This window comes from Prionailurus bengalensis, chromosome B4 (assembly GCF_016509475.1).
Source record: "Prionailurus bengalensis isolate Pbe53 chromosome B4, Fcat_Pben_1.1_paternal_pri, whole genome shotgun sequence".
In the NCBI taxonomy this organism is placed as follows: domain Eukaryota; kingdom Metazoa; phylum Chordata; class Mammalia; order Carnivora; family Felidae; genus Prionailurus; species Prionailurus bengalensis.
Window position 1 is genome coordinate 92,038,443 of NC_057358.1, and position 14,715 is coordinate 92,053,157.

The 14,715-nt window shown below is 43.0% G+C and overlaps 1 protein-coding gene across 8 annotated transcripts in view; it reads right to left on the reverse strand.

Moving 5' to 3' along the window:
* GRIP1 (glutamate receptor interacting protein 1) overlaps positions 1–14,480 on the reverse strand; it is a 687,726-nt gene extending 673,246 nt beyond the window's left edge. For 7 of the 8 annotated variants that reach the window (XM_043562973.1, XM_043562977.1, XM_043562975.1 and 4 more), the window contains exon 1: positions 14,156–14,447. In XM_043562973.1, the coding sequence (XP_043418908.1) occupies positions 14,156–14,213 (58 nt within the window). In that variant the 5' untranslated portion in view covers positions 14,214–14,447. Of the gene's footprint in view, positions 1–14,155 lie in introns of all 8 variants that reach the window. The other variant, XM_043562978.1, reaches the window with a different exon arrangement.
* Positions 14,481–14,715: the final 235 nt, after the last annotated feature.

Genomic DNA, 14,715 nt, shown 5'->3' on the forward strand with positions numbered 1-14,715 from the left:
TAAACAACGAGTTCCAGAGAGTGCAACAGAACAGGAGATAAGGGATCTAAAACGGGGCCATACAGCCTCTGTTTCACTTACCATTGCCATGTAACAAATTACCCCGAAATGTAGCTGCTTTTTATGAACCATTTAATGATGCTAATAGAGTCCACAGATCAAGAATTCAGACATGACAGACACAATGGCTTGTATCGATTCCATGATGGTCTGCGGCCCCAGCTAGGAAGAGTCACAGGCCAGGGCACTCAACAGCTGAGGGCTGAAATTATCCACAGGCTCATCCACTCACACGTCTGGTACCTAGGTTGGGAAGACTGAAGGCCAGGATAGACAAACAGGGCACCTACATGCGGGCCTCTCCAAGTGAACTGACTTCCACACAGTGTGGTGACTCACCAGAAGCAGGAGAGCCCGGTGGTGGCTCAGAGCTCCAAACCAAGTGTTCCAGCTAACAAGGGGGAAGCCACACCATCTGTTGTACCTGAGCCCCAAAAGTCACACAGTGTCAGTCTCAGCATACTCTGTTGCTTAAAGCAGCCACAAGCCTGCCCAGATCCCAATGGAGGGGACACAGATACTCAGTGGGAAAACTATCAAAAAAAAAAAAAAATTTGGAGGCTGTATTTTAAAACCATCTTCTAAGTACATTAACTTCTGTGCAAAAGGAGCAGTTTCCAGATGCTGAAAGATGAAACGTATAGAAACATTATATATGCCATTGACTGATTTTGTTCCTGCCTGTTATGGACTGGATGTTTCTGTCCCTGTGTTGAAGCCCTTACCCCCAGCATGGCTGTATTTGGAGATGGGGCCTCCAGGAAGTAATTAAAGTTAAATGACATCACAGGGGTGGGGCCCTGATCCCACAGGATTAGTGTCCTTGTATGAAGACACAGTAGAGAGTTCTCTCCACCTGCACCTCATGCATATTCCAGGGAAAGGCCATGTGAGCACACACAGTGGGGAAGGCAGCTGTTGGCAGCCCAAGGAGAGACCTCCCACCAGAAACTAACATGACACCTTGATCAAGGACTTCTAGCCTCCAGAACTGTGAGAAAATAAATTTTTGTTGTCTGAGCCACCCAGTCAGTGGTACTTCGTTAGGAAATCCCAAGAAAATTAATACATCGTTCTCCTTCCTTTTTCACTATGATGAGTCGAAGCGAGAAGGGTGGGGTTTTGAGTAAACGTATCACTGAATGCAGGGCTCAGATCACACCCAATAACATTATAGATTCTTGATGAGAAAGCAAGACTACCCTTCATTGGTAGGGCTTTTACACACACACACACACACACACACACACACACACACACACACATACCAGCACCATATATCAGCTGATATAAAACATACATCAGCATTCAAGTGCACGATCAAAGCCAGATGAGGTACTTCCTCAGCAGATGCAGCACTACAGGTGTTGGCTTCTAGCCTGGCAAATTTTCATTCTCCTAACTAAAATTATGGGGGGGAGAAAAGTGAAACAGTAACAAAGAAACTAAATTTATATTGCCTTGTTCAAGGTTTTCATTTAATGAAAATGTGCTCTGCACACACTGGAAAATTACACATTTAAAAAGAAACACTTGAATTCATCTGAAAAATCTAATTTTAATGCCAATCTCTTTTAGTCAACAATCCTGACACTTCTGAGGAGGGCAACGGAGAAATCCTGACTGTCGAAGTATGACTTGGTGAGCACGTTAGCACAGTCCACAGTCTGTGTCAATGGCATTTAGAAGATCAGCAACAGGAGAGACAAATACTTGACATCATAAGATATCAAGGAGGAAAACTATTCACAGAGTATGTATCAGAATAAATGAACAAATAAATACTACTACATTATTATCTGATTATTCACCTATGTTATTATCTACTGTTTTGGTGTTGTTGTTTAATGTACTAACAGGTAAAAACCATCTTCCTTAATTTTTTCTCAAATTATGAACTGTCCTTAAAAAGACATAGACTCTACTAATAAAAAGATGTCAAACTCTGTATCAGACTTTCATACTGTCTGCTCTATTCAACAATTGTGAAAATAAACTAAATTAACACTTGGCTAGTAAAATAATAATTCTAGCATCAATTCATACTAGAAGTCTTAAGGATATCTAGTGATCTCTTTTAAACATCTTTCTTCAGAATAAAAAGTAAACCTTTTAAAATACATCAGTATCTGAGGCGCCTGGGTGGCTCAGTCGATTAAGCGCCTGACTTCAGCTCAGGTCATGATCTCATGGTTTGTGGGTTCAAGCCCCACACTGGGCTCTGTGCTGACAGCTCGGAGCCTGGAGCCTACTTTGGATTCTGTGTCTCCCTCTCTTTCTGCCCCTCCCCCGCTCATGCTCTGTCTCTCTCTGTCTCTCAAAAATAAATAAACGTTAAAAAATGTTTAATAAATAAATAAAATACATGAATATCTAATTGCTAATGCACGTTGCAATTACACTTCCAATCATGAGAAGAACTATGTCAGTTCTCACGTTCACACATCTGCTGATGAAATATAAAGGGCAGATTTCTAATAAAACTATTAAGTGAAAAAGGTGTGTGTGCAATACAAGGTATCGGTCAGCTTCAGGCTACGTCAACTCTAGGCTACTTCTTTCTTTCTTCTCTGACATTCCGATCTTACGGAGAGGAACCCACCTAAGATGCGAACAGGACTATTCCTTGTGTTCACTCACCCTTTTGACCCTTGTGCCTTCTAGTTTTAAGTTTTCAAGTCACTGAAGCCATTCTAGATATCTGATACAGCACAGAATGAGAAAAACAGGAAGGGACAGGGGTACAAATAATCAGATACAAGTGTCCAATATGCTGCAAGGATTTAAAACTCCTTGACAAGTGCAAAAAGAGAGAAAAACACCTGTGTAGCTTTAAGGGCAATAGTGAACTTTCTGACGAGTGATCCTCATCACCCGGCATGATGGTTATTTGGCAGAGACAGCATTCAACATGGCATGAGAGCAAAGCAGCGGTAGTGTCTGCAGAAGGTGCCAGATCTGCAGAGGTGGTGAGGGCACCTCCCAAGATCCCACAAACTCCACCATGATTCAAGGGAAAGAGTTAAGTGCCCAAGAGGGATACAGAAATGCTGACAGGACTGGTACTTAAAAAAGGCATAGTTTTGACAAGACGGTCACGGGCTACAGGATCTCACAAGTAGACACAACGGCAAGGTCCAGGAAGTCCAAATCAGCTGCCAGGATGACATTCAAAGACCAAATGGGAACAGTCTCATTTCAGTGGAGACCAGGGCACAGCGCCCAGTCACCAAGCATGCCAAGTGCAGAGCAGGGGACAAAGTGAGGGTCACACAGTGAATCAAATGCCCTTCACCCAGCGCCATGAAGATACTAACTTTCCCCTTCAGAGAATGAGGGAAGGAACACCCTTGAGAAATGAGAGCAACCACCAAAGAAAGAGTGTTTAAACTGAAAACTACTATGCTCTTAATTAATAAGATCAGACGTTTTCCATCTTCAACATGAGTGGGATCTCAAAGGCAAGGGGAAAGCAGCTACAGAAAATAATGTTTCATTTGTATATCTCAAATGTACTGTGTACATTTTTACACACACACACACCTTTCTCCCATCCTTCCGAACCTTCCTCCCTAACCCCTGCCACATAAACATGTTCTAACCCAGTACTATCCAAAGTGTGGTCTGTGGTCAGTGTCAGTCAGGAAAACTGTTTATTACTCGCCCATGGTTAGATAAATACTGAAAATGAAGTCAGGCATTCAGAAACTCCTATAGCAATGTGCCACCGCCCCAGCATCCCAGTCTGGGATTAATGCGCTCACCTCACTGAACAGGGTAAAGACATATACAGATGTGGTCAGACTCCGGTAACTCAGGTGAGCCCTAGTACACTCACTGGGCTGTATGGGACCACTTACCAGACTGGGATGAAAAGAGCCCTCCATCAGAATAGTTTAAGAAGCACTAACACAGATCAGCATGTAGCCCACTGCTGCTACCAGCTGCAAAGCCAATGCTGGCTTTTGTATTTAGGATCACCATGGTGTAAAGCAGACCAATAAGAATGGAGGGCTTCAGGGCCGTCTGGGTGGCTCAGTCGGTTAGGTGTCTGACTTCGGCTCAGGTCATGATCTCACACTCCGTGAGTTCGAGACCCACGTCGGGTTCTGTGCTGACAGCTCGGAGCCTGGAGCCTGCTTCGGATTCGGTGTCTCCCCCTCTCTCTGCCCCTCCCGTGCTCATGCTCTGTCTGTCTGTCTGTCTGTCTCTCTCTCTCTCAATAATAAATAGATGTTAAAAAAAATTAAAAAATTTAAAAAGAAAGAATGGAGGACTTCACATATAAATGATGTGTTCATGCCCAAAACAACCAAGTAACAACAGATTGTTAAAACCAAGGTTCCAAAGGAGTTCAGCCAGTGGGGGAGAAAAAAAGGTAATATTACTTTCCATAGCAGCATGTGACAACGTTACTTTCCACAGCAGCAAGTACCATATTCACGCTCCAAGAGGAGATTTAGTTTCAGGCAAACAATATCAAGTCACATGAAATAAATGTCATTAATTTGAAAGTTATTGATTTTTTAGTAGTTTTGTTTGTATTTCACTTGTAAAATCTGTTGTGGTTCTGTGATTGTATGAGAGCTATAAGCATCAGGAATTTACACCTAGTTTTATGTTAGTACATATTTAAGCAGCATAGTAAAAATGAAGTCAGCAGTGGATATCTGCAAGAAATTTTTTCTCCTGTAAAAAGGTTCTATACATGATTTCAATTTGAGAAGTAATGGTCCCTTGGACATTGGGTTGAGATCAGAAGCTTGGACTGGTGAGAAGCAGAAACCGAACAACAGGGCGCAAGAGACAAGGTCGACTCCTAGTCTGAGCTGGACTTTTCCAAGGACAACCAGGAAAGAGGCTGACTTCTGGTGCAGCTTTGAATGTATTGTAATTTAGTTGCATTATTTGAGTTGTTTTGCAACCAAATGGGAGCCTAACACGGCAAACCTCATAACATAGCTGAACTTCATTTTGGAAGATTTTTTTCCTGTTTTTAAGTAATCTCTACACCCAATGGGGGCCGCAAATTTACAACCCCAAGATCAAGAGTAGCCAGCCGGGTGCCCAGAGAATTAAGGTTTTTACTTCTCCCCTTTGTCATGTAAAATTAACAGGTTTCACTCCATAACATAATCCCAGGAGGTCAGTATGCCAAGAATCATCCTCATTTCAGAGATGAGAAAAGGGAGTTTCACGGGGGGGGGGGGGGGGGGGGGGGGCAGTCTATGCCTAGGCCAAAAGATCAGGAAGATGGCTGAGAGAGGACTTGAACCCCAGTTTTGTCATTTTGAGTCCTATATACGAACTATTTTTAAACATTATTCACAGAGCATTTAGTTGTTTTCAGAAAATAATAATGTTAAAAACCCCACCCAATTCTATTAGTAGGAAAGACATTTCCACAACATAATAACTACCACATTTCTCTTTCAATTAAAAAAAAATCACATACCTGGATTAGAAGAACAAATATTGTTAAAATGTCAATACTACCCAAAGAAATCTACATATTCAATGCAATCCGTACCAAAATAACACCAGCGTTCTTCACAGAGCTAGGACAAACAATCCTAAAATTTGTATGGAACCAGAAAAGACCCCAGATAGCCAAAGCAATCCTGAAAAAGAAAACCAAATCTGGAGGCATCATAATTCCAGATTTCAAGCTGTATTACAAAGCTGTAATCATCAAGACAGTATGGTACTGGCACAAAAACAGACACTCAGATCAATGGAACAGAATACAGAACCCCAAAATGAGCCCACAAACTTATAGCCAACTAATCTTTGACAAAGCAGGAAAGAATATCCAATGGAATAACAACAGTCTCTTCAGCAAATGGTGCTGGGAAAACTGGACAGCGACATGCAGAAAATGAACCTGGACCACTTTCTTACACCGTACACAAAAATAAACTCAAAATGGATGAAAGACCTAAACGTGAGACAGGGAATCACTTCTCGGCCTTTTGGCTAAGATCAAGTGTAAACATAAGACAGGAAGTCATCAAAATCCTCGAGGAGAAAGCAGGCACAAACCTCTTTGACCTTGGCCACAGCAACTTCTTACTCAACACGTCTCCGAAGGCAAGGGAAACAAAAGCAAAAATGAACTACTGGGACCTCATCAAGATAAAAAACTTCTGTACCGCAAAGGAAACAATCAGCAAAACTAAAAGGCAACCAGTGGAATGGGAAAAGATACTTGCAAATGACATAACAGATAAAGGGTTAGTATCCAAAATCTACAAAGAACTTATCAAACTCAACACCCAAAAAACAAATAATCCAGGGAACAAATGGGCAAAAGACACGAATAAACACTTCTCCAAAGAAGACATCCAGATGGCCAACTGACACGTGAAAAAATGCTCAACATCACTCATCATCAGGAAAATACAAATCAAAACCATGAGATACCACCTCACACCTGTCAGAATGGCAAATATTCACAACTCAGGCAACAACAGATGTGGGCGAGGATGCAGAGAAAGAGGATCTCTTTTGCACTGCTGGTGGGAATGCAAGCTGGTGCAGCCACTCTGGAAAACAGTATGGAGGTTCCTCAAAAAAGTAAAAATAGAACTACCCTACAACCCAGCAACTGCACTACTAGGTATTTATCCAAGGGATACAGGTATGTTGTTTCAAAGGGACACATGTACCCCAATGTTTATAGCAGTGCTATCAACAACAGCCAAAGTATGGAAAGAGCCCAAATATCCAACAGATGAATTGATAAAAATGAATGGATACACACACACGCACACACAGACGCACACACACACACACGCACACACACACGCACACGCACACACACACACATACACACACACTGGAGTATTACTCAGCAATCAAAAAGAATGAAATCTTGCCATCTGCAACCACGTGGATGGAACTAAAGGGTATTACGCTAAGCGAAATTAGTCAGAGAAATACAAATATCATATGACTTCACTCATATGAGGAATTTAAGGTACAAAATAGGTGAAAATAAGGGAAGGGAAGGAAAAATAATATAAAAACATAAGAGACTTAAACATAGAGAACAAACAGAGGATTACTGGAGGGGTTGTGGGAGGCGGGATGGGCTAAATGGGTAAGGGGCACTAACGAATCTACTCCTGAAATCATTGTTGCACTATATGATAACTTGAATGTAAATTTAAAAATAAATAAATAAATAAATTTTTTTAAGGGTCACTTAAAATTCCTAATTAGTTATAGAAGACTAATGCACAGGATAATAATTATTTTTCCTTTAGGATCAGACGGTATACGAATTTTACATAATTAAAAACAACTAAACAAAACTTGTGCACATTAAGCCATCACTATGACCCAATCACTTTGGTGGCCTTCTATTTTCACATTGTTCTATCAGATCATGTTTATATTCCCCCCCTTCCTCCTCCCCGATATAAACTTGATGAAGAGGAAATAAAGAAAGGCAACATGAGGTAGAAGAATACCAGTGTCTGTATCAAGGCACTGGGTCTCAAGACACAGTCTGATTCTAATCACAGTCTAAACCAAAAACCTACATGCCCCATGTTTCTTACATTCACCTGTCCTCCTCCTGAGTATCTCTGCAGGCCTGAAACAGGGCAGTAGCCTCCTACGTGACCCCACCCCTCCAGAATCTCCCTTTCCCCAATCTTTTCTCCTTGTTACCAGGATGACCTTTCCAAGATATAAATCTGATCCCTTCACTTCTCTGTCGGAAGTCCTTCAACTCACCCAACACCTGATGGATGCAATCTGAACTCTTTCATCCGACATATATAAAGTTCTTCCAAATCTGGCCCTCTCTAGGCTCCTCTTCTCCAACCAGCTTCCCTACCTCATGGGGAAATGAATATTCATATTCTACACTCCATATGCATGGTCTTATTCTACACTTTGGCTCCTTAAGAAACCAATAGTGGTTCCTGGTATAATTTATTCTACAACGCTTTGGAGCACACCATACCCGCTGCCTGAAATATCCATCCTCACATCCCCATCCAACCTTCTAAGTTCTTCTCCTTCCTTCAAGTCTTTTAACACTTCCTCTGTGCCACCTCTTCAATACAGTCAATCCCTCTTCTCTGCTCCCTTGGCACTAATCTTTACAGGAGAAGAGAGGCTGTACTGAGTTATTTGTCACATCCATGACTCTATAACTACCCATAACAGTCTTCTTGAAAATGGGAACCATGATTTTCTCATCCCTGGTACCCATCATGGCAGTGAGTGGTAAATAAAAGTTTGCTGCATGTATGAAAAAGTGTGGCCTTAGGACTTTCTTCATCTTTGTGACAGTTAGACTCGACTTTATCAATGACCTCATAAAGTTCTGCAGCTTAGTATAGCTTTTCACAAAACCCTGGACTTTTTTTTACTGGTTTATAAAGTTTTTAAAGAATAAAAATTTATCATTTTATCATCAGGACACCTTGAGGTGTTAAGTTTACAGATCTATATCAAGATATCATAAAAATAATGAGTTGCTATTACTGAGCCAGAACTATATGAAAGGTACTATCATAAATTCCACATTTGTTAATTTCATTTACTCCTCCCAAGAGGTAGATGTTATTTGTCCTCATCTTCAAAAAGAGAATACAAGGGCTTTGAGAACTTAAAAGAGCACAGAGCTAGAAAGTGCTGATGGAATTTAAACCCACTGTTGTTTGACTTCAAGTATCTTACTGTCCACCACTGTGCTGGGTGGAGCTAAGGAATCTATCTAGAATACTAACCACGTTTTCACATTCTTTTCAACACCTGATTTGCTGCTTAAAGTTTAATCACTGTTGAAATGAAAGACAGTAAGAAATTCAATCAGGTGCATTTTAATCAGCAGATACATTTATTTTTTTTTATGTTTACTTATTTCTGAGACAGAGAGAGACAGAGCATGAGAGGGGGAGGGGCAGAGAGAGAGGGAGACCCAGAATCGGAAGCAGGCTCCAGGCTCCGAGCTGTCAGCACAGAGCCCGACGCGGGGCTCGAACTCGCAAACCGTGAGATCATGACCTGAGCCGAAGTCGGTCACTCAACCGACTGAGCCACCCAGGTGCCCCACAGCAGATACATTTCAAGAACATTAACTTTCCCTTAAAACTGACGGCACCCTTTGGTCACTGACATGCCTAAACAAGTAGGTTTCTTAAAAAAGGAAATTTGTATTGATAAGTTTTTATATTTATATTTAGGTAATCTTTGAATTTATGAAGAAATAGACTTTAACAAAAGATAAATCAAGAGATTCAAAGTCAGGTTTTGCTTTTGCATTTGAATATTGTTCTCTGTTGGACATGTTGCTTTGTATTACTATTACTTTTATATTTTGTATGACTAAACTACTATTATAACTTAACTGAACGTAAGCAGATCAAATCCTAAAAACCTTAAACCATCAGCCATCATGCAGCATTTAATATAACAGTTTTAAAAACTATGATATTCAATTCTCAATTGTCTTTACCAATTTAAATTGGTACTTCTTTTTCTTCATGAAAAAAAAAAACAAAAACCAATCAGCTTACCACAGAAGAAAGCATTATCTGTTTGGCTACTGGGCCTTCTGATAGATAGCTAGGCTGAGAGTTCAGATGAATGGCTTTAATTAAAAAAAATGTTGGCAAAAGAGCAAATGCACAATGGCTATTAACGATACAGTAGTTTCCCAGTTCATCGCGGTGAGGAAAAATACTTAATTCTTATTAATTCTTGCCTTCACGGCAAATGCTCTTTGAAAACAAGGAAAACTATGGAATTATAACAAGTAGTTAGAGAAAAGCCTTTCACTTAAATGACTGTCTTTAAGTTTAACCAAATAATTCTACTTAAAAATATGTTGACATTTCAATCCTTATTGTTAGAGTTAATAAACCCATCTGGTCAGTTTGTCAAAAGCCCAAAACATACTTTGGAAGCTTTGTCCCACTATCCATGACTAAAAAACTCTTTCTATAAATTCTTAATGAAAGATTTAGTGTCCGCTAAATAGGTCCAAAAAATCCATGTTGTGTGTGTGTGTGTGTGTGTGTGTGTGTGTGTGTGCGCGCGCGCGCGCGCGCACACGCATGCACGCATGTGTATAATGCTAAAAATTCCATCTCAAGAAATATAACTTAACTTCTTTTTTGAATTCTCTCTTTAAAAACTGGTGCCCTAAGTCTTGGCCTTTTAACTTTAGGCATTTTTTTTTTTGTTCTGTGAGCATCAGTTTCTTCATCTGTCAGGGGAAATAATAATACCTACCTTACGGGCATGTGGTAAGGACTGTACCAAATAATGCATGTGAAGTGTCAACCACCATGCCCAACACATAGCAGACTCTCCATTCGTTTTGATTTCTTCTCTTTTCCCCACAGCACTCTCCAGTCAAAAGTCAAATTTCAAATTGGAATTTTTGATAAGCAGGCTGTGTACAATAGGGTCAACAGATCTCCTTGTGGTGTGGAAAATGAAACAAACCAAAGACAATAATAAAGCACACTACTTAAGCCCCCTGTGCTTTCTCACTGATATTTTATAAAAACTAAAGTCTTTATATCTAAAGGGATCCAGAAACTCTCATTCAACAAAACAGAAGCAAAAGCCCAGATACAATAATTCCTACTGAAGTCCAAAAGAAAGTTCTCAAGTTTATTTGTACACCTCCAAAACATATGAGAAGAATAGAAACGCCAGGAGAAAGGGAGCTATACAAAATGCATACATTTTCCCCTGGTGAATAAACATACACACACACACACACACACACACACACACACACACACGAATATTTACTAACCAAAGCCACAGAAATCAGAAGGGAAGCTACAAGCCAAAGGAAGCATCATTAATTACCAACGTTTCCCTTAACAACTATATTTCTATTACACATGATAAACCAATGAGCAGATTAAAACAACTAATATATTACTTAATCTAATTTGAGTGGGTTAATTAACAGTTTTTAGAGTCCTTTCTCTTCTGAAACATTTAGCCAAAAATGTATTGGGTGACTTCTAAATGGATTGGGTTTATCATCTCAGGCAGAAAATCGGAGGAGGGAGGAGATAGAGAAATGTGTCCTGAATTTTAATAGTATGTCATCGTACATGAGTGAATCTTAACATGTCATTTTGGAAGTAACTGCATTAACTGCAATAACCCATATGCTACAGTTTCTCTGCTCAGCATTGCATGCAATAGCAATAGTTCACTCAATATCATCTTGACAGAAGCCTTCAAGATGAACCCAAGTTAGGAATGGTGTATAGGTATGTCATGAAATTAGACATACTGGCCAAATCTCTTTGTATATGATACATACCAAGAAGGCAGGTTCCCTAAATCCTTGAGTTGAGATTAGGATATTTTATAAACATTAATGCTAAGAAATACTTGTAAAAATAAGTAGTCCTTAAAGAAGCTAGCAATCTGTATTCATTTGCATTAAGTTTCGGGAAGAGATTTAGCTAAACAGAATCTGCATGAAAAAATGCTATGCTAGAGTAGTCTCCATGATAGGTTTCAGAATGTTTAAATATAAATTGGAGTTGGGGGGGGAGGAATATGAAAAGAGCAATGGTTATGTGAGCACAACCAACATCAGACTTTAATGGTAAGATATTAGAAATGGCATTTTGTCCAATGTTATCCCCAGAGAAAATGTAACATGTACTTGTTCCCTCTATGTCCATTATTTTCCTGACCAACCTGATAGTTCAACATTTTTGTTTATATTTAACAAGAACTAATTCAACACTATTTGAATCATTTAAAATTGTAAATTCCAAAGGGAAAAAAAACCTAAATATAAGCTGATGACAAACGCATATAGAAAAAACTACTCATTCCAATAATATTCTTCCAAAAGAATAAGCAATTCCAAGCAGTATCCTCTGACATGTGCATTAAAAATCATACAGGCAGCGCAGTTAATTTAAATATATATGTACATATGTGCACGCACACGCAACTCAAACAGAGACACCAGGTAGGTTTTAAAGAGAACAAAACACATATAATTGTGCATTCCCAGTGAATCAGGACCCCAAAAAGAAATGCCACAAGCAAATCAGATACAATGCTAATTAGAAAAGCATCATATAATATAAGCAAGAAGAAATCTTTAAAGTGTAAAAAGACACCAAGTAACAAACATGCCTGTATTCTATTGGAGAAGGTAAAGAATACCCCATTTCTGACTCAGATTTTTATGTTCTGGAGGAAATTCAGTCTTATCTCCTCCAAGCAGATTAGGTGATCATCTTTCAAAGTTACCATACATTTCTAAAAGACATACAAGTACATTTTGTCACCATTCAAAAATCTACCCGTTTCAGCATTCTGATAAAACTTGTTAGAAGTACCACGATTTTTGATGTTTTTAGCAAACAGATCCATTTAACACCAAGTTCATCATGACATTCAGTGGACAGGACAGACACTCCATGCTTGACAGAATGCTTTCATTTAGTGCTTTTTACCTGGTTATAAATTATTAGTACCACTATTTGCAACTTTTAAGATATGATTTCCTAGAGGGAAAACCAGGAGCATTTCTAAAGCAGGGGTGCCTTTTGAATGGGTAAACATAAGGTCCCCTGCCAGAAAGAGTGCTGGAAAATGAATGCACATATCTAATAAGGAAGTGGTTAAAAAGGGATGAATTCCCTGAGTCATTAAACAGGATATAAACCAAAGACAGGTTGTGCCACCTAGAGAAAAACTGGAAATCGTACATTGGCTCTTCAGTAAGTAAGCATTATTTCAAAAGCCTGAAACTTTTGGCATGCCCAATAACCAAACCACCCTCCATACCAACTCATCAAGCTGCCGGAGTTAAGCTCTCCTGACAACTCTGCCTTCTCTGCCTTCTCCACGCACCAGATTTGCCTCCCCCTGCTTTCCTCACCCACCCACCCACACAGCACCGTTTAACCTCAGCACCGACTGCTGCCACAGCCCATGCGGACCCAGCATCCGGAAGCACATCCAATTCTAAAGCATTTTCCTCGAAGCCAAGGCCAGCAGGGGTGGGAGGAGCAGGAGAATAAACCCTGGTGGACCTTGCCAGCCAGGGTCCCTCTGGATGCCAGCAGAGTCACGGCGCACACCTCTCTAGCCCCGTGGGGCCTGTATAGGAAATTCTGGTGCACTCAGTACATCACATCCAGGTTACCGAGCTGAGCTCCCTGGCCAGCCTCTGCACAATCCAAACCAGCGTGGAATGACCTCAACAGAACCGAGCCTTTGAGGTACAAAGGCCCTTCAACTTTCCTCTCAAGTCACTTGGAAGCAACGTGCCCAGCACACTTCGTCAAGCAACAAAAGGTCTACAAGCAACCTGGCACGGACAGTCGCCTTTACAAAAGAAAATAGACAGTAATTATGAAAAGCCCGCAGTCCTGCGGTAGTAACTTGACAGCAGGGACTGCGCTAGGGCATAACTCATCTCCCAGGCATCGCTCCCAGCCCCAGACCCCCAGCCTAGGGACAGCATTCTCCTCCTCCCCTCCCCCCCTCCGGAGACCTGCGGCAGCGCCCACTTCCCGCCCCGAAGCTCTTCCTCCCCCTGCTCCTCCTCCTCCTCCTCGTCCCTGAATCTCCAGCAACTTTGGGCTTCCTAGCACCATCGAGCCCAGCCAGAGGCAGGGACACCGCGAAGGCGGCCGCGGGAGAGGCAGGAAAGTTTGAAAAGTCACTTTAAACACTGCAGGACCCCCTACCAGCGCCCACCCCGCAGGCAGGCGCCCAGGGCTCCACGTGCAAGCGGGCCCCGGAGAAGCTACAGTACCCCCTACGCCCCCCACCTCGAAAAAATCTTTCCCCAAACGAAAAGTTCCCTGCCTACCGCAGCCTCCCTCTTTCCCCTTCTCCCCGCACCGCCCCCCCCCCACCGTCCCCACCCCCCCCACCCCCACCGAAGAAATCGGTCCGAGTTCGCACGGCGCCGCCTCTATCCGCCAGCGGCCCCGGAGGGCGCGGCGCCCCTCCCCCGTCGGCCGGTGGACAGGTCAGGGGGAGCTGGGGGAGAGGGAGGCACCGGGGGCGGCCCCTGGCCCGGACCCCCCTTCCCTGCCTTCCCCCGCCCCGTCGCCTCACTCACCTCTCTCCTGCTCTTCCGCCTGCAAGCAGATGGGGATATTCTTCTTCCAGCCCGGCATGGTGTCTGCTCCCTGCGCTCGCTCTCGGGCTCGCTCTTCCTCTCTCGCTGGCCCCCTCTCTCCGGGGCTCGCCGCGCCTCCTCGCTCGCCCTCTCGGGCCGGCCGCTCTGCGCTGGGGGGCTGCTCAGCGGGGCTGGGGCGCCGAGGCGGCTCCCGGGCACATCGAGGCGGAGCCGGGCGCCCCGCGCTCGCCTCAAACTCGCCGGCGGCTCCGGGTGGCGGCGGCCGGGCCGGGCGGGCCGGGCCGGGCTGCCGGGGCTGCAGCAGCGGCCGCCGCGGCGTGGACCTGAGGCCGGGCCGGGCCGGGGGCGGGACGCCTGCAGGCCGAGAGCTGGGGACTGCGGAGCCCCCGGGAGGTGGGCGCCGGCGGGAGGAGTGGGCTCGCGCCGCCGCCTCCTGCCCCTCCTCCTCCTTCTTCTTCCCCTTCCTTGTCTCTCCGCCGCCAGCAGGTGGGACTCGGAGCCGCCGCCGCCGCCGCACAAAGCTCCGCCGGCGGCAGGAC